General features: G+C 43.1%; 1 protein-coding gene across 3 annotated transcripts in view; it reads left to right on the top strand.

Annotated features, from left to right (window-relative positions):
- Nucleotides 1-25427, top strand: part of FAM184B (family with sequence similarity 184 member B) — a 119591-nt gene that overhangs the window by 49140 nt on the left and 45024 nt on the right. For all 3 annotated transcript variants that reach the window (XM_042251262.2, XM_027970885.3, XM_042251263.2), the window contains exons 2-5: nt 13541-14296; nt 15269-15404; nt 16674-16813; nt 17374-17580. In XM_042251262.2, coding sequence (XP_042107196.1) covers nt 13541-14296; nt 15269-15404; nt 16674-16813; nt 17374-17580 — 1239 coding nt within the window. The remainder of the gene's footprint in view (nt 1-13540; nt 14297-15268; nt 15405-16673; nt 16814-17373; nt 17581-25427) is intronic.

The following is a 25427-nucleotide window of genomic DNA, read 5'->3' as shown; positions in this document are numbered from 1 at the left end:
TATTGAGTTTCCTTGGAAGAGTCAGAAATATCAGCTGTAGTGGACATCTGGTCTTGGTGACACAGCATCCATTCTTTTTGGTAACATAGTTCCATTTTCCTTGATATGCTGACCATGTACCCTACTTCAGTCCTCCATCCATGTGGTTAAGGCAGATAAGCACCATTCTCTTGGATCCCATATGACCTGAAATTAGTCAGAGTATTCTATTCCTTTGCCCACAGGAACTAGTGTTAGACCCATGACCCTGCCCAGGTGAATAGAGTCAACTTGAGACTCTTGTTGGAACTGTTGACAAAGAGGACTCTCTTTCCGGGAGTGTCCTAAGCTGGCAAAATGTAATCTTGATGCTACCTGTAGCTACTTTCCAAAGAAGCTGCCAAGAATAAAGCCAACTCAGAGAAAAGGAAAACTGTAAGATGGGAAAAGATAGCCTCAATGACATTATTTAAGAGCCTGGACCTATCTGTCCCTGAAGCTAGCACTAGCTCTGGGTTTTTCAGGTACCTGAGCCAATAAATTGCCTTTTTCCCAGTCTAATGGATCTGGGTTTCTGTTTTTGTATCTAGAAGAGTCCTTATTAGTAAATCAGGACATTTCTAGAGTTTGGTTGCTAAAACATAAAGATTTTAAAGGGAATTTCATGTGTTTTTACTGGACAAGAAGCATCAAGTCAAGACATATGAAGGGGATTATTCTGTAACTCCTGGACCTTTCTTTCCTTTTTAATAGCAAAGAAGGAGTTTTCAGGAATATGTGTTACATACATTTTCTACCCCCGAGAACTGGCAGACTTTATAAGACTGGCTAAGGGAATTCAGCTAAGAGAAAGAAGACTGTCACCATTAGTGAAAACAGAGATGATTATATATTTAATTTTATTACCACAACCCAACCTGGCAAATTCTTAGATACCTCCAGTTTGTATAACTGCACAGACAGCTATTGGATTTGAACTTAGTGAAAAGAGCTCTGGATTTATGGTCTGACACATATTAGGTGCTCACTGAATATGTATTACTTTTGCTATTTTCTGACTTTATCACTTAGGGGCAGTAAAAATCACAAAATTGCATTTTTTTACCAGTTATATGGGAATATTAATTGCTTGCTTTCTTCTAAGACAGTCCTGTTTAATTTCTGTAGCACATAACACATCTGAATGGTGTACCCCCTTTGTCGTATGGACGTTTTCATTCATTTTTCCCATCACTTATTGATTCATTTATCCTCTATTGAACTCTAGACCAGGGATTCTGCAGGGTGGTAAGGATACAGTGGTGTATAACAGTCCCTGTTAGTTTATTTCAACAATCTTTCACAGAGGACCCACTGCTGGTTGCCTGGTCCAGTGTTTGGCATCTGGACACAAAGTTGAGAGTAAGTCACGACTCTGTCCCTACAAAGCCAGCAGGCTCCACAGTGGAGAGTCCCCCACAGCCCATGTCCTACAATGGGGCAGGAAAAGGACGAGAGCCACTGTGGTAGGTGATGAGGAGCCCCTCGGGAGTATTGAGCAGGAATGTAGTTAGTTCTTGGACTGGGAAAGAACACTTTAGTGAGGTAAGGGATGAAAGGGGGCCCTAAAGTAGAGTAATCACGTAAAGGTGATTTGGAGGAAATGATTCCAGAAATTTTTAGGCAGTATGGAGAGCAGGTGTGCCTTCAGCTTGACAAAAGGCAGATGCTCTTACTATTGTTGTCACGTGTTTATTTCCAGGAGAGGTTTATTCAAGGTTGAGTTCAAGAGCTCATTTCTGAAAGCAGAGAGTGGCTGCACCCACCATGGCCTGTGGCCTGTGGCTACCTGTCTCCTGGATAGAAGCCTCAGGCAGCACTGGGCACACTTCATTACACCCACAGCAGCAACAAGACTGCCTTAAACTTCCCCCTCACGGAACCAAGGTCCTTAATGGAAAAGACAACACATATACCACAGCTGAGCTGCTCAGACCAAAATAGGCCAGCCAGGAGGAGGCAGCACCACCAGAACTCAGATCCCCAGGAGGGAGGCCTCAGCACTCCCACTTCCTTGTTATTCCTTCCAGGGCTTGTGTCTCAGTTTTAGACACATGTGGATTAACTGATGTGGAACAGTTTGATGGTATAGCTCTATCCTCCAAAAAAAAAAAAAAGTTTTTTTCTGATTATGTTAATAATTGAAGTGCACACTCATATAGAAAATTGGGGAATACACAAACCTGAAACTATCACAACATTATTAATCGGCTATATCCCAATATAAAATAAAAAGTTTTTTAAAAAGTCACTCAAACTACCACAAGGGCACAACTCTTTCTGTCTGAGTCTACCTGTGTGTCTATCCACACACACTCTACTCTTGTTTCCTTCTAATAAACACTTTACTTGTTTCACTAAAAAAAAATAGTTTAAAAAAAGCAGAAAAATGGATACCCTTCACTATTACCATTCAGACATAACCTTGGTCATGTTTTTAATATATTCTTGACCTTTTTCTTTGTTGATGTGTGTGTTTGATTTTGGAACCACGTTGCATCCTCACTTTTACATCCTTTTTATTTTAATTTAGAGTAATCTAGTCCTGAATTGGGGGGTCCCTGACATGAGAGGCTGACAAAGGCTCTGTTCTCCCATAAATACTCTCCATAGTACCAGTCAGAGACAAAAGATGCTCTGGTTACTTACTCAACCTTGTGTTTGATGCCAAACACTGGACCAGGCAACCAGCAGGCACACAGTGGGTCCTCTGTGAAAGGTTGTTGAAATAAACTAGCAGGAACTTGACCCAAGGTGGCCCTTCTGTTTCTGGTGTGCAATTTAAGTGTGCAGCATGCACCCATCACCCATAAACTGAAAATAAAACTCCCAATTGCTGTACTCAAAGCCACGTGCTGCCAGCACACAGAAATGCAGCCATGACTGCAAGGACAATTTGCAAAGCTCACCCACATGTAATAAATCAATCTGTGGGTTTTGATGTGGTATTTGGACAAGGCTATGTCACTTGAAACATATTGTTTGTCTGAGGATTATGTAGATGGTACAATAAATGGACTGGAAAATGTTTAAAGAGATTATCCCACACACACACAGAGAACAGTGGAGAAAATAAGAATCCCCTTTAGAATGCACATTCAATATATTTATTTTTCATTCTGTGGGATTTACCTTGTGAAGATGCTTTGTGAACTGTAAAGTGCTGTGTAAAATAACATTGGCACTCAGTGTGATATCATTTGTATGGAACAAATGGATATGTGTGTCCATATAGATGCGCACAGAAAACCTGCTTTCAGAGTTTATAAATTATTGTAATAATTTATAACTTATTATAAATTTACATTTATAATATGTAACCTAAAGCTGGCAAACTTGAAGAACTGCTTTTTCTGCTAAAAAGTTCACATGATTTTGTTTCTTTCTGTGGTTATAGATTTTGATGCTCTTATTTGGATTACCTCTCTTAAAAATATTTCGTGTGAGAGGTATTAAGATTTCTTTGTATTGATTTTTAAATACTTTTTTTGTATTGATTTTGTTCACAAAAGAAATATTGCAATACATATGCATAACTATTGACTAGGTTGACTAACCAAGGGCACTAACCCTAGTCTTTGCATTCTAAGAAACTGTAAACAGTCGTTCAAGCTTCAAAAGATGGTCCCTTTCCACGTCCCTCATCTTTTTGTTTGTTTGTTTATTTTAAGCTTTTCTTCTGAAAAAATTTTATTGGAGTATAGTTGATTCACAGTGTTGTATTAGTTTCAAGCATACAGCAAAGTGAATTGGTTATACATATATCCACTCTTTTTTTTTTTTAAATTCTTTTCTTATGCAGGTCTCTCATCTTATGCAGGTGGTGAAACTCCCTGGAAGGCAGACAGACTTATATCTGTGAGTGTTGACCTCTGTCAGTAAGAGCAGGAGCCCTCATTAAGGGAGGGTCTCTCAGTAAGAGCGTCCTGAAGAGACTGCCCTTACCTTTCAGCTAAGTCTTGGTCTAAATTGGCTTGGGAGACAATTGAGCTTCCATTATTCAGAAGCTTGTGCCTCACAGCTCAATGCCATGTGCAGCGAGTTGCCTACAGCTCTCTGATCAGTAGTGGTGAGATTTTAATCAGTGTTTTGGACTCCATCTAGAATTGCATTCCAAATCCATTTGCCTGAAGGAGCCCAGCCTTGTTAGGACCTGTTTTAATCCATTTCCATAAAGGACGGATCATCAACCACATGACCTCTGCTCTTCTCAGGAGTTTCAGCACCCACATGCAGGACTTCCTTCTTAAGATTTAGCTAGTCCTCTTTCTGACTTTGTGTCAGGGAAGTTGGGGCTCCTTTGTATGCAGGGACATGAGTCAAGAACAATGACCTTGCCCTATCCATGTTCTGGCATCCCAGGATTCTGTGCTTCTGAGGTGGTATGGTGTGGACACACCCCCAGTCATGCCAGCTGGAGAATCCTCTGGACTTTTTCCTCTCGCCCATCCCACATCTAGTAAGTCAATGGCCCTGCCACTGTTCCTCATTGGCAGCTCTTGATCCACACCCCTTTCCCCTGCTCTAATTCCAGCCTTTACCGCAACTCATTCCCCTGTTCTCCCGCCCCCAATCACATCTGGACTTCAAACTGAAGCCAAGGCAGTGGTCCCCAAACATATGAAATAGGAAATGTCTTAGTCAAGCTTCTCCAGAGGGACAAGACCAATAGGATATATATAGAGAAAGAGACTTATGAGAAATTGTCTCACATGATTATGGAAACTGAAAAGTCTCAAATATACCATCTGCAAGTTGGAGATCCTGCTGGTGGTGCAAATCCCAGTCTGAATCTAAAGGCCTGAGAACCAGGAAAGCCAATGGTGTAAATCCTAATCTGAGGACAAGAGACTTGCACTCCATCTCAAGCTGTCAGAGAGTGAATTTTCCCTAACCCAGGCTTTGTTCTCTCCAGGCCTCCACTGGATATTGAATAAGGCCCACCCACACTGGGGAGGGCAATCTGCCTTACTCAGTTGACAGATTCAAATGTTAACCTCATCTAGAAATGCAGACACACCCAGGATAATATTTAACCAGATATCTCAGCCCCTCGTAGCCCAGTCAAGCTGACATGTAAACTTAACCATTACAGAGAGTTTTATTCCCTGTAGTTTCAGAAAGGCAGAATCGTGTAAGAAAAGCTTCCTACATGGCACAGAAGCCACAGTTCCTTCAAGTATGCACCCATTTGCTTTTAGAGCCCAAAGCCCTGAGCAACCAGATGTTAAAAAGGCAGATCCTGGCTATTATAAACAGTGCTGCGATGAACATTGGGGTACATGTGTCTCTTTCAGGACATGGAAACAACCTAGATGTCCATCAGCAGATGAATGGATAAGAAAGCTGTGGTACATATACACAATGGAGTATTACTCAGCCGTTAAAAAGAATTCATTTGAATCAGTTCTGATGAGATGGATGAAACTGGAGCCGATTATACAGAGTGAAGTAAGCCAGAAAGAAAAACACCAATACAGTATACTAACACATATATATGGAATTTAGAAAGATGGCAATGACGACCCTGTATGCAAGACAGGAAAAAAGACACAGCTGTGTATAACGGACTTTTGGACTCAGAGGGAGAGGGAGAGGGTGGGATGATTTGGGAGAATGGCATTCTAACATGTATACTATCATGTAAGAATTGAATCGCCAGTCTATGTCTGATGCAGGATACAGCATGCTTGGGGCTGGTGCATGGGGATGACCCACAGAGATGTTATGGGGAGGGAGGTGGGAGGGGGTTCATGTTTGGGAACACATGTAAGAATTAAAGATTTTAAAATTAAAAAAATAAAAAACTAAAAAAAATAAAAATTAAAAAAATAAATGACCCCCCCCCCCCCGCAAAAAAAAGGCAGATCCTGGCTTCTCCCTGCCCCAGACCTGCCACATCTCTGGGTAAGGTATGGGAGTCTGCATGACCACATGCAGACTACGTGCTATGTATTCTATGTACTACATGCTGCATGCTATGTAAACAGGATAAAGTCCAAACCCCTTCACGTGGATGGTGGACTCTTGAGTGTCTGACCTCTGCCCACCTGTCTAGCACTGGGTCATGGTGTTCCCCCTTTCCTGCCAATGTCCCTCACCAGGCTCTGGCCAGGAGGACTCCCACTACATACCTCCTCCCAGTCCCCCCAATTTCATGTCTTTGTGCTACTTCTTGGTCCTGACACTCCCCTCACCTGTATGTTCTTCCTCTTTCTCTTCACTTGGCTGATACTTGCTCATATTTTCAAACCCAACTCAAGAATCCTCTGCATCTAATACCTCTGTGCTAGGATAAAGAAATATTTCATTCATTCAACAAAGAGTTACAGAGGCCTTTCCACATGTCAGGCACTATTCTGGGATCTAGTAGTGGACACAAACAGACAAAAGAACATACCTGCACATAACACATATTCTCAAGAGGAAGACCAATAAGCAAATTTCAAAAAAACATGTAAAATAAATGATATGTCAGATAAAGGTGACATGAAGAAAAATAAAGCAGGATGAGGTATGGGGAGAGCACTGATTTGGGGAGTAATCAAGGCAGGTCTCACTGATGAGGTGGCAAATGAGCAGAAACCCAAAGGAGAATGGTTGTCCCAGAGGAAGCAACAGTATCCACGGAGATACAGTGAGTGTGACTGCATGACTGAGGCATGGCAAGGATGTCCATGTGGTTGCAGTGAAGGGAGTGAGAAAGAGAAGAGGATGACGTGAGCTCAGAAAGGTCATGAGAAGCCAGAACGTGTAACCTTCCTTTTGGCTGTTGTAAGGCTCTGACTTGTCCTGCGTGGTTAATCATAAGAAGGTTTGGAGCAGTGGGGAGACATGATTTGACTGACTTTTAACAGACCTTAAATGGCAAAGCAGAAATAAGGGTCGAGGTCATTGTAATGGTTCAAGTGAGAGGTATTCATGACTCAAATTAAGGGTAGGATGGGATGGTGAGAAATGGCAAGATTCAGGATTAGCTGTTGGAATGTCAGAGACAGATTTGAGACACAGATAGCTGCAAACTTTTTTATTCTGGTAAAATATAAATAACATAGGATTTATAATTTTTAAGTGTAAAGTTCAGAGATGTTAAATACATTCACCTTGTTGTGCAGCCATCACCACCATCTGTCTGGAGAACTTTTTCATCTTCCCAAATGAAAACTCTGTACTCATTAAACACTAGCTCCCTAGTACCCTCTTCTTGCAGCCCGTAGCAAACAGCCTTCTACTTTCTATCTCTGTGAATTTTACTACTCTAGGTACCTCATATAAGTGGAATCATATACCATATTTGTCCATTTGTGACTGGCTTATTTCACTTAGCTTAATATCTTCAAGGTTCATCCATGTGGTTGCATGTGTCAGAATCTTTTTCTTCTTAAAGCTGAGTAATATATCATTATAGGTATATATCACATTTTGTTTATCCGATTACCTATCAATGGACACTTGGGTTGTTTCCACCTTTTGGCTAGTGTTGATAATGCTGTGAACGTGGGTGTACAAGTATCTATTCAAGTTCCTGTTTTCAATTATTTTGAAATTGAAATTCCAAAATGGAATAGCTGGATCACATGGTAATTCTGTGTTTAATTTTTTGAGGAGCCACCACACCATTTTCCATAGCAGTTTCACCATTTTATGTTCCCACTAGCAATACAGCTACAATTTCCCCACATTCTCATCATTTATTTTTTGTTTTTTGATGATGATCATCCTAATGGGCATGAAGTGATATTTCATTGCAGTTTTGATTTGTATTTTCCAAATAATTAGTAATGTTAAGCTTCCTTTCATGTGTTTATTAATAGACTCCAAAATTTGACCTAAGCAGCTGAAAGAAGGGGGTTGCCATGGAGCAAGATGGGAAATAATGTACAAAGAGCAAGTTTTAAAGAAAAAGTCTCCAGAATTAAACTTGAGGTACATATTTGATAATGAGGATATTGATAAGCAACAGGACATGAATCGGACATTCAGGTGACAGGTCCAGCCTAGACATATAAATTTGACAGTCACTAACCAAAAGAGCGTACATAAAACCATGAGATTGAATGAGATCTCAAGAAAATGTTTGTAGAGAAGAGAAAGTCTGAGGCCTAAGCTCTGGGGCCCTTTTATTTGAAGGATGGGAGATGACGAAGAACTTGCCAATCAGATGAGAAGCATCATGCTGAGCATGTAGTAAATGCTGTAAAAATACTTAATGAAAGAATATCACCAATTTTTTTCTAAACAACCTTATTGTTCTGCTTCTTTTAATTTGGGGATCTAAAAGGATTTGGGTTTCAATCCTAGCATCTGCATTTTTAAGCATTATTTTATTTATTTTATGATTTATCTTTAGCATTGTCTTGGCAATAATAATGGGCTTCCCCAGTGGCTCGGACAGTAAAGAATCTACCTGCAATGTAGGAGACCTGGGTTTGATCCCTGGATTGGGAAGATCCTCTGGAGAATGGAATGACAATCCACTCCAGTATTCTTGCCTGGAGAACTTCAAGGAAAGAAGCACCTGGTGAGCTACAGTTCCTGGGGTTGCAAAGAGTCGAACATAACTGAGCGAGTACACTTTGCAATAATAGTAAAAATAATGACAGAATTTCTTGATGTTTACTTTGTGCTAGGAATGCTGCTAAGGGTATTAGGTTCGGTGTGTCATTTTAATCTCCAAATAAATCTATGAAATAGGCATTTCTCTCCCCTGTGCTAGATGAAGTGAAAGAATCAGAGAAGTTGAATAATGCTCTCAAGGTTACAGAGTTAGAGAGAGGCAGAGCTGCAGGTCCAGCAGAATCCAAAGCCTCCTTTAAGCACCATGCTTTATAACCCCTAGATGTTAAATTAACCTCACCCAATGTCAGTTCCCTCATCTGTAGAATAAGAAGTATGAGAGTGTCCACTTTGTAAAACTGTTGAATTTATTGACAAAAATATGTCTATTACCTGACCCAGAGAAGGTTATATTCTGAGGGCACTTGATAAGTATTATTTCCTATTTTCCTTTTCCATTTCATTTCTGACTCCTGCTGCCAGACTCGGTGGAGACTTTCCTTAGGATCTGATGCTCAGAATTCATTAATTATAGCTTGGTTAAACCTAGAGTGCATGCATGCTCAGTTGCTCAATTATGTCCGACTCTTTGTGACCCCATGAACTGTAACCCACCAGGCTCCTCTGTCCATGGAATTTTCAACCTTTAAGACCTTAACAGGTCCACTGCAGACATTGTCTCTGAAATCAAACCATTAGCCGTGGATTTCTAAAATGCTTGGGAAGACATTGCAGTTTGCTCAATATTGCTCTTGACTGCTGAATTATTCATGTCCCTTGATGGATTCTGAAGTTGACTTCCTCCTGAGAAGGATTCACAAATGAGACTTGGGCCAGCCACTTGAAGTTTCAGCTGAGTAAGAAGGTGGTGAGTGAAAGAAAGCGAGCAGGTAGCAGAGGAAGTATTGCCAAGTGGCCTGTGAGGCACCAGGAGCAGAAGGGTGGGTATATTCAAAATCTACTCAACAATTTCAGATGCTGAGGGTGGGGTGGGGTGGGGTGGGAGGGTGGACCAGATTATGTTTCCAAAACAAGGGATGTTTCTTTTTGAGGACATAATGTGAGAACGAAGAAGAAGAAGAAAAAAAACATTTAATAAGTCCCTATTTTGTGCCAACACATATTTAGATGTAATACTACTTGATGCTCAAAAAAAAAAAAAATTGGGTCTGGGTTATCTCTCTCCTACAGGTAAGAAACTGAGGCTTCAAGAAGTGAACTAACATAAGCAATTTTAAAAAGAGTTGAGAAGTATGTCTACCAAATAGAATTAGTTTGTGAAAGACAGAAAACCCAGCGCAATCCGTGTGGAATCACTGCAGGGCTGGCATGGCTTTCCACTGTGTGAGAGACCCTGACTCCTCTTATTGTCTTGGCAACCTTAGCCTGTGGTGTCCCCTTCAGCATCCAAAATGACTGCTTGATAATAGGAGGTTCACCCCAGAAGAAATAATGACACCTCTGCTTATATTCAACTGGGCAAAGCTTGGTCACTTAGCTGCTCTGAGTTACAGGGGAGGCAGAGAAATGTGGCAGTGTGCCCATAGGAAAGGTAAGGGTTCTATTTCTAAGGATGAAGGAGAAAAACAGATAGGGATCCACCAGTAATCTCTGCTCCTAGGTAGTTAAATCTCGGTCTCTTTCATTCCAGAGGACCCCTCCTCTGCCAGTTCTACTCTACTGCCTTCCTTAAGAGAAGTGCCATTGCCCCAGAAATCCCCATCAGGCTAAAAGTGTCCTGTGGGCAACCTTAATAGGAACATCCAGGTCCCACAGGTTCTTTTTGTGAGCCAGGCACTATGCAATGTGCAGTATAGCATTGCCTCATTTAATCCTTCAGTAACCTCATTAAGGGGTTTCCCATTACACTGGTAATGAACCCGCCTGCCAATGCAAGAGATTCAGGAGACACGGGTTTGATCCATGGGTCGAGAAGATCCCCTAGAGCAGGACATAGCAACCCACTCCAGTATTCTTGCCTGGGAAATTCCATGAACAGAGAAGCTTGTCAGGCTACAGTCCATGGTGTCACAAAAAGTTGGACATGACTGATAGGCTGAGCAACTGACCAACTGACTGAAACTCATAAAGCAGGAACTTCATCCTCCTCATTGTACAAATGAGGAAACGGAAGCCAGCGAGATTATATAGCATACCCAAGCTCACACAGAGAGCAGACAGCTTCTGGATCCATAGGTTGTATGGCATCCACACAATGGCAAATAAGATCTACATTCATGCAGCGCAGACTCCAAAGCCTAGTCTTTACTTGTGCTTGTCTGTTTCATGTGTGTTCCCATTCAGGGCATCTGCTTCTGCAAGTCTCTCTTTGGAATCCTATTCCTCAGTGTAGTCCCAATGCCAAATTTCATGGAATAACCTTTCAAGGATGCTTTGTTCTTCACATGAGAAAACCCAATTTATGTTAAGATTTGACCTGGCACAGCTTGACTCCATTGAAGAGAAAAATCAGTCTTTTTTTTTTTTTTTAATCAGTTGGCGTGTCAGGTGTGCAGAAAAGTTAACATACCACATCTGAGATTGCTTCTCCTTAGCTGGCCTGTTTGCAAAGTTGCTCTCGGCTGCCATCTGGGAACTTGGATTTCCAGAGGGTTTCCGCCACCCACACTGATAAGAATCTCTCAGCAGGCCTTAACTGTCTGCAAACAATATGACTTATGTGAGCACTTACTTTCCTTCTGGGAGTCTGGAATTTTGGTAATGCCCAAGAGAAGTTATCAACCTGATTGTGCTGTGCTTGGTCGCTCAGTCATGTCCAGTTCCGCAACCCCATGGATTGTAGCCCGTCAGTCTCCTCTGTCCATGGGGATTCTTCAGACAAGAATACTGGAGTGGGTAGCCTATCCCTCCTTCAGGGGATCTCCCCAACCCAGGGATCAAACCCATGTCTCCTGCATTGCAGGCAGATTCTTACCGTCTGAGCCACCAGGGAAGCCCAAGAATACTGGAGTGGGTAGCCTATCCCTTCTCCAGTGGATCTTCCCCACCCAGTAATCAAACTGGGGTCTCCTGCATTGCAGGTGGATTCTTTACCAGCTGAGCTACCAGAGAAGCCCTGACTAGCCCTGAATAAAAACCTTGCTAAGTCTTCAGTAAGCTTCTTGGTAAGCAGTATTTCACATGTGTTGTCACAACTTACTGGGGAAATTAAGTAAATCCTGTGTGACTCTATTTGGGAGGGATTCTTACAAGCTTTCGTATTGTTTTTCTCAAGACTCCCCACCACCCCCACCACTGCCAAGCTTGTTTTCTACTTGGTGATTTTGCTTTGTATCCTTTCTCTATAATTAATCGTAGCCGCAAATATGACTATATGCTGAGTCCTGTGAGTTCTTCCACAGTGATCATAGCTGTAGTAACAAATAAATGTCCAGGCTTTAGAGGCTCAACACAATAGTTTATTTCTTGTTAGTGCAGAAATCAATACCAGCGCTCCTGGTGAGCAGGTGGCCTTCTACTCAGTCACTGAGGACCCAGGCACTTTCCATCTTGCACTCCACAATAAGTTGGCAGATGGAAAAAGAGACTGTGGAAAGGACATGCTTCCTGCTTAACCCTCCTCTTAACCCTAACCCCGTGAGATGACATATGTCCACCTCAGGCCACATTCCACTTGTAATCACTAGTCATGTGGTCCCGTATAGATGCACAGGGACTAGGAAATGGAGCTTGGCTTGGTGGCTGTTTCTCTGCATCAACTCTGTGGAAAGAAAGCATGAATCTTTGATGACCAGCAACTGTACAATAATAGATGCTTATTATGAACCTACCCTGTGCTCAACTTCATACCATGAGGCAACATGAAGAAGTCAGTTGTTCAATTCTATACAGAGGTTGACATGTCAATGGGAACTGGTCACCCCCAGGATGAGGAGGCAAGGTTCCCCTTTTCTGGGAAGTCTTCTACTACACCATTCCTCTGTGCTTTGCTAGTAACTAGTGCTGATCACTTTCATAGCACTTAGTGCACTAAAACCCACCATAATCTTATCTGACCCTCCCACTGAAATATATTTTTGAGATCACAACTTCAGTTGCCTTACTGATCAGCACGTATTTCTAGTACTCAGCACAGAACATGGCACATCTGAGATATTGGGTAAATGCGTAAATGAATGAAAGCTCAAGTAGAATAGTGAGATGCAGTGCAGTACCGTGCTGTGAGCACGAGCTAGTCAAATCCTCTTATCCCTTGTGACCTTGCAAAAGTTGCTCAATTTCTCTGAACCGCAATGGTTCATTCTTAGGATGGGGACAAAGATACCAACTTTGCAGGGTTGCCATGAGGATTTTCTGAGATCCTAAATGTGTATTCAGCACCTAGCCCTGTTTCTGTCTTGTTCCTGAAGTTACAGAGAACAGTTTTTCACCAGGGAGTACGATGTTAGCTGTGGGTTCTTCATAGATGCCCTTTATTGGGATGAAGGAGTTCCCTTCTTTCTTGTTTGGTCAGTGTTTTTGTCAAGAGGAGGGATTGGATTTTGTCAAATGGTTTTCTTCTGTCTGTTCAGACAATATTGGGTTTTACCCTTTATGCTATTCATATGATATCTCACATTAACTGATTTTCAGATGTTAAATCAATTTTGCACTTCTGGGATAAATCCCACTTGGTCATAGTATATAATCCTTTTTATACATTGCTGAATTCTATTTTGTAGCATTTTGTTGTATTTTGTTTTCGTTTGGTTTTCAGGGGTGCTTTCTGTGTCCCAAGGTGTTTCAGACCCTTTGCTTGATTCCCAGAGGCCCCTAAGGAACTCCGTATTGGTTTCTCCTGGGGATAATTTCTAATAAATCACTTCCAGTCAAATCCTGTTCTCAGGTGCAGCTCCTGGAGATCAGCCTGAGTCACTGCCAGGATCAAGGCCCTCTCTGGTCACTGTGGCCCTTCACACACACCCACACCCCTCCGGCTAACTCAGCACTGTGACTTTTCCCGCAGGTGATCTACGCCCTGAACACCCGCCAGGACGAGACCGAGGCGGGCATGGAGGCCCTGCGCGAGGCCCACCAGGAGGAGCTGCAGCAGGCGGTGGCCGAGACAGAGGCCAGGCTCCTGCAGGCGCAGGGCCGCGCAGGCGAGGAGGAGGCCCTGCGGCAGCGGATCCAGGCCCTGGAGAGCGCCCTGGAGCTGCAGAAGCGGCTGACACAGGAGGCGCTGGCCCAGTCGGCCTCGTGCAGGCTGGAGACCCAGGAGAGGGAGCTGAGGGTGGAGGCCGAGCACACCGAGCGGGTGCTCACCCTCTCCAAGGAGATGCTGGAGCTCAAGGCAGGCTATGAGAAGAGGCTCCGGCACCTGAGTGGCCATGAGGCGCCCCGGTGGGACCGGCTCACCCAGGAGGGTCCCGAGCCCAAGGTCGAGCCGGGCTGCGGCCCCGAGATGCGGGAGGTCCTGCTGGAAGTGGAGCGGCTGCGAGCGGAGAACCAGCAGCTGAGCAAGGACTACGCGCGGAAGGCCGAGGAGCTGCAGGCCACGTACGAGCGGGAGAACGAGGCAGTCCGGCAGGCGATGCAGCAGTCTGTGAGCGAGGCCCTGTGGCAGTGGCAGGAGAAGGAGACCGACCTCCGGAAGAACTTCCAGGCCCAGGAGGCAGCCCTGCAGGCCCAGGTCCGGAAGCTGGAAGGGGATCTGGAGCACAGAGGCCGCAAGATTAGTGACCTGAAGAAGTATGCCCAAAAGCTGAAGGACCGCATTCAGGTAAAACAGGGGCTCTTCCTACCTCCCAAGTGTGAGAATAACCATGGCCGGTAATATGAACACCTACCACTCATCAGGCACTGTGACTTCTGCCAAAGGGAGCATTATTACCTTCATTGAGTTCAACCACATTCGTTAAGGAAATATTTATTGAATACCTACTATGTGCCAGGCCAGGGCTGTGTTCAGGAGACACATGGTAAGCTGGACTTGATCCCTGTCCTTTGAGAGCGGAGAGACTTACAATTTACAGATGAGAAGGTAAAACTGAAATTGAGAAGCTTAAGGAGGAGCGTAGCTGGGCACACAGCTGAAAAGTGTTTGAACTCAGTTCAGCCTAATTCTAAAGCCCCTGCTCACTCCATAACAACTTGCCTGTCCTAACGTCCTTGAGGCTTTATATTTGTGGAAAACTGGACCAGTGACAAGTTAGTTATGTGAGGCCCACAAGTCTCACAGTGGCCCATCTCTAAAAGTAACAGCAGCTAGTATCTTTCATACTTCCTGAGCATTGTTTTCTGTCCCACTTTATCTCATTTAATCCTCACTACAGAAAGGTTGAGGTTTCCCAGGTGGCGCTAGTGGTAAAGAACCCACCTGCTAATGTAGCAGATATAAGAGACACATGTTCAATCCCTGGGTCCAGAAGATCTCCTGGAGGAGAGCATGGCAACCCACTCCAGTATTCTTGCCTGGAGAATCCCAAAGACAGAAGAGTCTGGCAGGCTACAATCTATAGAGTCACAAAGAGTCGGACATGACTGAAGCAACTTAGCACAGCACAGAAAGATTAAATGACTTGCTGAACGTCACACAGCCAATCAGAGGATGAATCAGGATTTGATGAACACTGAGCCGCTGAATTCCAGAGATTAATGGCACATGCTGTGCATTTACCCACTTTTCAGAGCTGATGCACATAGGATGTGTCTGCACAGAACTAGTGAAATGACACCCTGTCTCTTTGTTTAGGACCTGGATGTGCAGCTCAAGGAGGCTCGACAGGAGAATTCAGAGTTGAAAAGCACGGCAAAAAAACTTGGGGAGAAGCTGGCCATTGCCAAAGATAAGCTGATGTTGCAGGAGTGTCATGTGACACAGAAAACAGGTGAGATGCCCCAACTGATTTCCTTACAGAGCAAAAGTTGGCCACCAGGTTGGCTTGGCACTGCTTGCAGTCTTGAGACTGTTAAGAGAACAGAATGGAGGGCAGGGCTGTTTGATCTGACCTGCCTGGTGGTAAGTCCCATCATGCAGGACATGAGCAAGCCAACACCCAGAGCTGCCATAGGTCAGATATCTAAAAGGCATGATGCAGAAGGATCTCTGGCTCCCAGATAGTTCTCCATCCAGTCCACCATAGTGCCTGAACTTCTCAGCTCTGGCTTTTCCCTGGACTTAGACAACACTTTATACTCTAACATCTTTCACACAGTGATGATATTGGATGTTCCCAATAGTTTTGTGAGTTAGGTATTGTCAGTATCCCATGTCACAGATGAAGAAATGAACCAGAGAAAAGTTATGTGGCTAGCTTACGGCCAGCCAGCTGGCTGGTGATAGAGTAAGATACATAGGTTCTCTGACTCCAAAGTGCTTTCTTTGAGATAAGGTTAGATGACATCACTGACTCAATGGACATGAACTTGAGCAAACTGGGGGAGATAGTGAAGGACAGGGAAGCCTGCTGTACTGCAGTCCATGGAGTCACAAAGAGTTGGACATGGCTTAGCGACTGAACAACAAAAAAATGCTTTGCACTGAGCTCCCTCATCAGAACGTTCTTGAATATGTATAGTGTGATCAGTTTGATGCTGGGATATATAACAAGGGCACAAAACATAGGCTCTGCCTCCAGGGAGATTATGGGACTGCTACTTTATAGCCCACAGCATGCTTTCATATCATGAGTGCATCCCAGGCAACAGAGGAACAAGATGTCTGGGAAAGAAATCACTTTGGACTGAAAAGTGTGAGTTGGAACCAGAGGGTATGGTGGTCTCAGAAGTAAAGCATAAGTACCTTGGGGAATATGGGAAGAAACTGAGCAATTCTAATAATATTTAATTTTTGTCTTATACTTGAAATCTCTTTAAGTTTAAATCCTTTGAATGTACATATGTTCCAGAACATCCTTAATTTTTTAACCTACATAAAAGATGACTAGTTTTAGAAGGGAGAGCAGGGCAACTATGTGAACTCAAGATGCTGCTTGGGCAAAGATGACGATCACCATCTTGACCATACTTGAGGCCAGAAGGCCATGGAGCAGGGATTACATAGGGGAGTTGAGTAGCAGAATGGTAACCTGCAGAGGCCTCAGGCACAAGGCCCAGGCCAAGGGCATTCCCAATGATGTTGAAACCTGTGCTTACAGATGACATGAAGACAGAGAGAGTTTCAGAGAATGAAGTCCTAAGGAAAGAGAATAATTTGGAAGCCTGCAGTCTCCATCCTCAGCAGGACCAGAACTTTGCCAAGGAATGTCCCTGCACAAAAGGAGGCAAAGATACACAGGTAGTGTCTGACCCAGCCCTGGGGATGCTGCAGTCACAGGGGGCTCTGCTGGAACAAGCTTCAGAGAGAGGCCAGCCTCGAACCATGATAGGTCTACTTGGAAGCAATAGGTTCCATAGTTTCAGGGGTGAATGTGTAGGTGTGACGTTCCAGCCAATGTCCTGCCAACTGCATGTCATTTGAAACTAGGAGACTGAGAATGTAGAGGAATTCTTCCAACTCCTTATCACCAGCTCCCGGGAAACTGGAAACTTGCTTAAGATTCCTGCTATACGTTCCCAATCAAAACAAAGCCTTTTTTTTTTTTTTTTTTTTTTTTTTAAGAAAGCACTATCTTATCCTATGACAATAGATGCATTACTCCGAAAAGTCCTTTTCTGATGGTGGATAAAATGAAGTTTCTTATAAATATCAAACATGTCATCTTATAAATTTTACTGTACCTTGTGATACATGCTTTAAAATCAGTAATCAACATTGTAGAAGTTGCACAAAAGAGAAATGGTGATTTCCTGTTCTCTCCACCCTGGTAGTTTTACAAGCCCTTTTTCTTTTTGTAGACCAAGAAAGAAGCATGCATTGAGATGGAATATATGAAGCAAAAATATGAAGAAGACCTTCACAAAATCAAACATCAGACAGAAGAGGAGAAGAAACATCTCAAAGACCAGCTGATGAAGCGCCTAGAAGACTTGGTGAAGAAGCACACGGTGGAAATCAAGTCAGTTCGCTCATCGGTGGAAGCTGAAAGGAAGAGGCTGCAGAAGGTGAGACTCCATTCCAGAGATACCATTCCTTTTGTTCTTCCTTGACTCTACCTCCTTCCTTTCCTGTTTGTTTCTTCTTTCCTTCCTCAAACATTTATTGAACTCCTATTGTGTACAGACCTCAGCTAGTTCTCTGACCAAAAGAAGTTCAGTGTCTTTTGGAGGAGACAGGGCACCCCAGGACCATAAGACAGTAGGGCTTACAGTCATTAGCATGGGGTGGAATTGTGTCATATAAGTGTTTAACTTAGGGGAATTCAAATCCTGTATTCTGCAAAAGCACACAGAAATAAAATGAAGCAAACACGTGGACCTGGCAGACTGCCTGGATTCAAATCCCATCTCTGCCACCCTCCAGGTGTGGACAGTTGAGATCTTCCTCACAGAAGATCTCTGTGGGCCCCAGGCTCCTCATTTATAAAACAGATGTTGATAATAGCACCTAACAGAGTAGCTGCAAGGATTACATGAAGTAATCCATGTGAAAAAACAAAGGAGATCATAGTTCCTCGGGTGTAATAGGCACTAGATGAATGCAGGTAATTGATTAATCAGTGGGTCGGCAGTGGGAGAGAAGTTTCTCAGCCTCTGAGTGCTGCTCCAAATTCCCACTAAAGGAGGTGCTTTCTGCTGAGAAGGAACACACAGCCTCATCCCTCGTGTTTGCTGAGGAAAGCAAGTAACATGTATTTGAATGCTTTAGGAGAAGAGTGAAGTAAATCAGCATTATTGTAAGCATAGGTGGTACTTTAATTATTATAAGAAGGCTTCTTTCTAATCTAAGAACTTGCATTATCAGCTCTGAGTTTTCATTGAAAGAGAATCATATATCACTGAGGAATGCAGTGTGCGGTGGTGAAAAGTAGTAGATACTCAATAAATATGTGTTGGATAAATAAATGGACTCATGAAAGACTAGTATTGGGTCCAAGTCCTGACTCTTTGATTGGCTTTATGACCATGAACTGGTCACTTAACCTTTCTAAAAATAAAGATAATTACCTTGGCGGCTTGTTAAGTGCATTAAATATGGTTTTGTATATAAACTTTTAGCTCAGTGCATAAACATGTACTCAAAGTTTGGTAAACAGTGGTTGTGATTAGTTACCATGTGCATTAGATGATGTCATGTGTGATAATATTTAGTGCCCACTATACTTTATAAGGAGAAGGCAATGGCATCCCACTCCAGTACTCTTGCCTGGAAAATCCCATGGACAGAGGAGCCTGGTAGGCTGCAGTCCATGGGGCTGCTAGGAGTCAGACACGACTGAGCCACTTCCCTTTCACTTTTCAGTTTCATGCATTGGAGAAGGAAATAGCAACCCACTCCAGTGTTCTTGCCTGGAGAATCCCAGGGACAGAGGAGCCTGGTGGGCTGCCGTCTCTGGGGTTGCAGAGTCGGACACGACTGAAGCGATTTAGCAATACTTTATAAAGCACTTATTCTTATGTACACATTTAATCCTCCCAACAGGCTTACAAAATGAGTGTTCATATCGCCATTTCAGAGATGAGAAAACTGAGGCTCAAAGATGTTATATATCTGCTCACACAGACAGTGAGTGGTGTAGCCACATTAAAACCCAACAGCCTGACTCCAGAGCCCATGATTTCCCATTCCTGCACAGGGTGGGAAGCAGCTGTGTTGAAAGCACTTTCCTCCCGATGAGCAGTAACTGGTTGCACAAATCCAGCCCTCATATAGCTGAACCCTCTTTCTATCCTGAGCCACAGTCAGTGGGAGGGACGGTTACTTTCCTGGAGCTACAGGTTGCCCTGGTAACCTGTCAGCCAAGCCTGACTCCAAGTGTAGAAATTCCATTTCAGCTCTAATCAGGGGCATGGATCCATTTGGGAAATGAATCATGTAGAAATAAATTGCATTTCCTCCTGTTTTTTTTTTTAAATTATGATCATTTCTACAAACTGAGGACATAAATTATATAAATTAGGCCATGCAGACTAGAGAAAGGTAAAACCTTGAAGAGGCCCCAAATCAAGTATTCACGGACTAAAAATAGATACCTGTTTCCCCTGTAGAGTTAAGAGGGCACTGTTTCTTTGGGCCCTTGAGTACAAGTGTGTTATGTATCCTGAATGCTACCTTAACCTGAAAAAGATGCTACAGGAGAAGGGCTGGAGTTGACCCAGAGGGCCTATCTGCCTTCCCTGTTGAGGATTTTATTACTTAATCTTCTCAGACAGAGCAGAGTACATGTCCTATAATTAGCATTTGCCCACACATTCTTAGAAGACCATGGAAAGGTTTATTGAGTCCCTGCTGAGCTGTGCTAGACACTGCTGCATTCTACACCTCATTTGTGTCACTTATGATTCTGGGTGTCAGGCATCACAAACCCACTCTGGGCCCTTTAGGCAAGAAAGGAATGTAGTAAAGGGCAATGAGAAGCTTTCTGGAAAACCAGGGAACAGGGCTTGGCAGCTACTCGGTCAGTGATAAGGACACGCCTGCCACCACCTCTGAGGCCAGACCTGCCATGTACACAGCTGACAACCACCACCAACGGGCCCTGGACGTTGCCTACAGAACTGCACTGTCCAATTTGGTAGCCCCTTGTGGTTACATTTAAATTAATCATAACTAAATAATATTTTAAATTCAGTTCCTCACGTGAGCTAGCCATATTCCAGGTGCTTAATTGCCATATGTGGCTAATGGCTCCTGGAATGGATAGCACAGTGCTGAAGGACTTCTACACATAAGCTGCACTGTATTTTTTAATATTTCCATCATCCCGGAAATGTCTGTCAGTCGGAGCTGCTATAGAATGGCTGGCCCTGCTGCCCCTGGGAAATGTAGTTGCCAGATCCTTTTTGTTTCAATGACTCCAGCTTGTACATATCGATGGCTTCTGATTTGAAATCTGAGGTGAGTGTGTCTGATGGTCACATGCCCTCAGTCCTCTTTGGAAGGGGGTCTGGGAAGGTAAGTCTGACAGTTTTGTGGAAGGAGGATAGCTCTGATGTATCAGATGGAGAATTTCTTAAACTCTGAGAAGGATCAGATGCTGTACAGCTAAAAGGAAAGACAGCTCTCCAGTCCGTGATTTATCCCTTACCTCAGCTCTGTAGGCAGGGGTTGCTTTCCCATTTCACAGATGAAGAACCTGAGAAATAAAGTCACTTGAATATCACATGAATTGGATGTGAATCAAGGAAGCATAACCTTTGCTCTCTGTCTGTGTAGTAAGCCTTTAGGTCTTCACCCTGCCAGCATCCCCTTTATGGTTTATAACAACAATAAATAATGTGACTGAGAAAAAAAAAAACTCAAAAGCTTAATTAGATTGCATAGTGCAAAAAAAAAAAAAAATCAACTAAAACAGAGGGGGGAAAAAAGGGAAAAAAAATCCAAAAGAATTTACAGAAGAAGTCAAAACATAAGAATAATAAATGTTTTTCTTGAGTCACTGCTGTCAGTCTTTTCCCTCACTGGGGTCACAGTCCACCTTACCTCCCTAGGATGCCCTCCAACACTGCTAATCTCTGGACCTGCTGTGGGGGCAGCTCAGATTCTAATCTGGTCCTACTCCTGTGTGTTCTTGCCTTCAATGTCCACAGCTATCAGAACTAGTGTGCTTTCTTTCATGGGAGCTCTCAATGATCTCATATATTCCATAGACACAGAGTCTGCCTAATTGATCATGTGGATTTAATCTGAAGCTTGTACAACTGGTGCGAAGGTTTTGGGTCTTCTTCCTTAGCCACACTGCCCTTGGGTTTCAATTGTGGTTTTATTTCCACCTCTCTATGTGGATCGTACACTGGGGTTTGCTCCTCAGGCTGCCCTGAAGGAGTTGGGTTTGCCCCTGTGAGGGCCAGGTGTGGAGGTGGTGCAGCTGCTTAGGTCTCAGGGAGTTGGCAGCTAGGGCAGCAGGAAATATAGTGCTCTAGAAGGGTATGGAAACCAGTATTGGCCAATACGCTCCAGTATTCTTGCCCGAAAAACCCCCTTTGCTGACAGAGAAGCCTGGCAGGCCACAGTCTACAGGGTTGCAAAGAGTCTAGACACAGCTGAAGCGACCCTGTGCGCATAGATCCAAGACTTTTTTTTGCCTATGGCAGCTCTTCCCAGTGAGAGTTGTGCATGAAGGTGGCACAGTTGCTTGGCTTGCAGGGACCCTGGTGGCGCCAAGTGCGCAGCAACACAGACTGCCTCTGCTGCAGGAGTTATGGCCCTATCAGAGGCTTTTTTTGAGCATCTTGTAGGTGGTGATCAGAAGGCCTCTTTGGCCAGTCTTTCTCCGTAGCTCCACTCATTCAGACACTTAGAGCGATCCCTGGCCTGGGGTCCTTCTCTGTTGTTCCATGTATCAAGCATATAGAGGGGCTCCCCTGGATGGGGTCATACGGTATAGATCAGTGCGGTGCCGTAGGCACTTGAAGGGGTCCTACTCTGTAGTTCAGTGCATCAGGTGTTTGATGGGCCAGCCTCTCTATTGTTCAGATACAAATGCTGGCATGTGGAGAGAGAGAGGCTGTGGTGATGGCTCCACCCCCTACACATGACTCAGCAGTATCGCCTTGCTTCCATGGGTGCCCGGCTTTCCTCCACAGGCATTTCGCACCACAATCTCCTCCCTCACATCCCCTTGATCTGTCTCTCCAGTCAACAGCAGCCCTCACCTTGAGATTGCTCCACAATCCCTAAACTCCAGCTCCAAGCTGCTGCGCCTTCCAGGGGATCTGCGTCCCTGTCCTGGGTATGTATGGCTACGGCAAGGACTGTCTGAGTCTCACTCCATTTAGGCTGCCACAGATCAACTGTTTCACTCTCGGCCTTGAATGGGTCTCCTCTGACTCAGACAGTTGCCCCAGTGTGGGGATCGGAGCCCTACTTCAGTTCCCCCACACACCGAGGGCAGGTCCAGTCCTACTAACACTCCTGTTTTTCCCCCTATTTCCTTCATCCTACTGAGTTTTGTGTGGTTCTATAGATTCTTTTCTGCTGGTCAGGTACTCCTGTCAGCTCTCAGCTGGTGTTCTGCATGCACTTCTGTGTCTGAAGGTGTATTCCTGATGCGGCCATGAAGAGAGATGTACTCCACGTCCACCTACTCCTCCACCATCTTATTCTCCTGACTTCATTTTTGAAGGTTATTTTGCTGGATATAGAATTCTAGGTTAACAGTTTTGTTCTTTGAGCACTTTAAAGATGCTGTTCAATTTTGTTTTTTTGTTTGTTTGTTTGTATTTTCATCAAATGAAAAGCTAGTAGCCACTCTTACCTGTTTTCCCCAGTGCATAGTGTGTCTTTTGTTTTGTGACCACTTATAAGATTTGTTTTCTCTATCATTGGTTTCTACAATTTGATTATAGTATGTCATATTAGATATACTTTGTGTTTTTCTGTTTGAGGTTCATTGGAATCTTGAATCTATGGGTTATAGTTTCTTCTGTATTCATATTTTTAATTGAAGTATAGTTTATTACAATATTGTCCTATGGGTTATAGTTTTTATACAGTTTGGAAATTGTAAGATCATCTCTTCTGCCTCCCCACTCTGAGTGACATTTCGGGCTTTGTACTGGTTTACTCTTTCAGCTGAACTGTAAATACATACCAAATAGTAATTTTTCTTCTTGAAAAAAGTTAACATGTTTTCCTTTAAAATGCGAACTGAAATCTCTGCTTGGTGGTTTTCTGTGGTTGCCTATTTGTTGTTCCCATCACAGTGGCTCCTTTATGTGTCTTTTCTTAAATTGCTAGTAATTGTGGACAACCTAGACCAGAAAGCAGAAAAACAGTGGAAGTCCTGCTTTCGCCTCTTATCAGCCTCTGGATCTGCTCTGCATGAAATGGATGCAATAAAGCCATTTCCCATGAGTATTTTGAGAGTTAAATGAGAATGGAGCTTATGAAGTACTCTGTGAATCCTATGAGTTAATAGCTCATGGAGTCTTCTTGCTGGGGTGGGATGCAACAATTTATATGTTTGAAAGCAGCTATCTCCTTTTCCCTTATGTTCTTGTCTTTGTAGCTGTTTTTTCTCTTTACTTGAGTTAGGAAGATACTGTTAATGATTCCTGTTAAACTCCTTAAGGTCACTTTGGAATGAGCTGGACATGGTCATGCTTCCTTTTAATCTGTGTTTTCCATGTCACTCAGAGCTCTTTGTTTTCTGACAATAAACCACATACTATTCTGCACCTAAACTGTGGCTTACTAATGCCAAAAATTACTGCAGATAACAGTTATTTCCATCTGTGGGGAAATTTTTTTCCCTTTAGGTCCATTTGTCAAGGCAACAGCTAAAGCTGTGATTGATTACATGTACCCCAGAAAATTAGACTGTATAAAATTAGAAATAGCCACTGCTTTATGCTAAGAATCTTTCTCTCAGGGGCTTTCACTGTGCTGTTACTGCAAACATGCTTTGGCAGAGTTAGCAAATGTCTGCACCAATAAACACATTAAACAAAACTTTTGTTCAATAAAAGACTCTGTGAATGAGGGCTAAATAATGAAGTCAAAAATCACAATTTTTGCTGAGAGGATGGCTTTATTTCTGATGGTTGTTTAAGTTATCTCAACTTGTTTCAAACAAAAAGATAATTTATCTATTGTCTTTAGAAAATGAACTTTCCTGCAAAAGGAGATGATGGGTTTACTGAAGACCCTGTACATGAGCTAAGTGTCCACATCATTCAACTCTTACAATCTAATCACATCCCTTTTGTTCTCTCTTATGTGACTGACCCCAAGGACTGCTAAGTGCCACCCCAGGGCTACTAGACTGGCCTGTGATTGGTCCCATAGGAAGTGTAAATATGTCATGTAGATGATCAGTAGCAGCATCTTTTTAGATGCTCAGGTTAGAAATCCAGGAGTCAGAAATTTAGAAATCCATGACTTCTGTCTCATTATTCATGCTCAATCAGCCATAATGTCCATTCATTCTGTAGTTGATCCTTGAACAATTTGAAAGTTAATCCAAGTATAATTTATAGCGAGTTAGTTATGTCTCCAGTTCCTCCACATCCTCTGACCACAGACTATATAGTGCTTGTAGTATTTACCATTGAAAAATGTTCACATATAACTGAACCCACACAGGCAGGGAAGAAGCACAGCCAAGCAATCATCCTTTCTTGAGTTCATATCTTGACTCTTCCATATACTGGCTGCATGACCCTGGGCAAATCATTTTAACTTTTTCAAGCTTCATTCCTTTATTTGTATAATGAACTTTAACAATACTACCTAGCTCATATGGATTTCATAAGGATCAACAAGATGATCTGTGAAAAGCGCTCAGAAAATGGTGCACACTCAGTAGATGTCAGTTGCTAATATGTCCGTCTACTCACAATTAGAGCGTTAATGTCTATAATCAATTGTCACTATCCAACATGACATCTACTGCATTATAGCTGTTGACTTTGCTGCCTATCTTTTCCACACAATTGTGAGCTCCTGGTGACTAGGCATAGTGTCATTTTATCCCCAGCTTCAGGAATAGTGCCAAACACATGGTACATCTCAATAAATATTTGGTGAATGAATCAATGACTTAATGTCTACCTAAGATTCAGCTGTCTGGCTCTAGGTGAGTGATCACACTATCATGCTTATCTGGGTCATTAAGATCTTTTTGTATAGTTTTTCTGTGTATCACTCACCTAGAGCCAGACATCCTGGAATGTGAAATCAAGTGGGCCTTAGGAAACATCTTAGGAAGCGAACAAATCTAGTAGAGGTGATGAAATTCCAGTTGAGTGATTTTAAATCCTAAAAGATGATGCTGTTAAGGTGCTACACTCAATATGCCAGCAAATTTGGAAAACTCAGCAGTGGCCGCAGGATGGGAAAAAGTCAGTTT

Source organism: Ovis aries, chromosome 6 (assembly GCF_016772045.2).
Source record: "Ovis aries strain OAR_USU_Benz2616 breed Rambouillet chromosome 6, ARS-UI_Ramb_v3.0, whole genome shotgun sequence".
Classification (NCBI taxonomy): Eukaryota; Metazoa; Chordata; class Mammalia; order Artiodactyla; family Bovidae; genus Ovis; species Ovis aries.
Note: the sequence above shows the minus strand (reverse complement) of the source record. Positions and strands in the feature narration are given on the sequence as shown.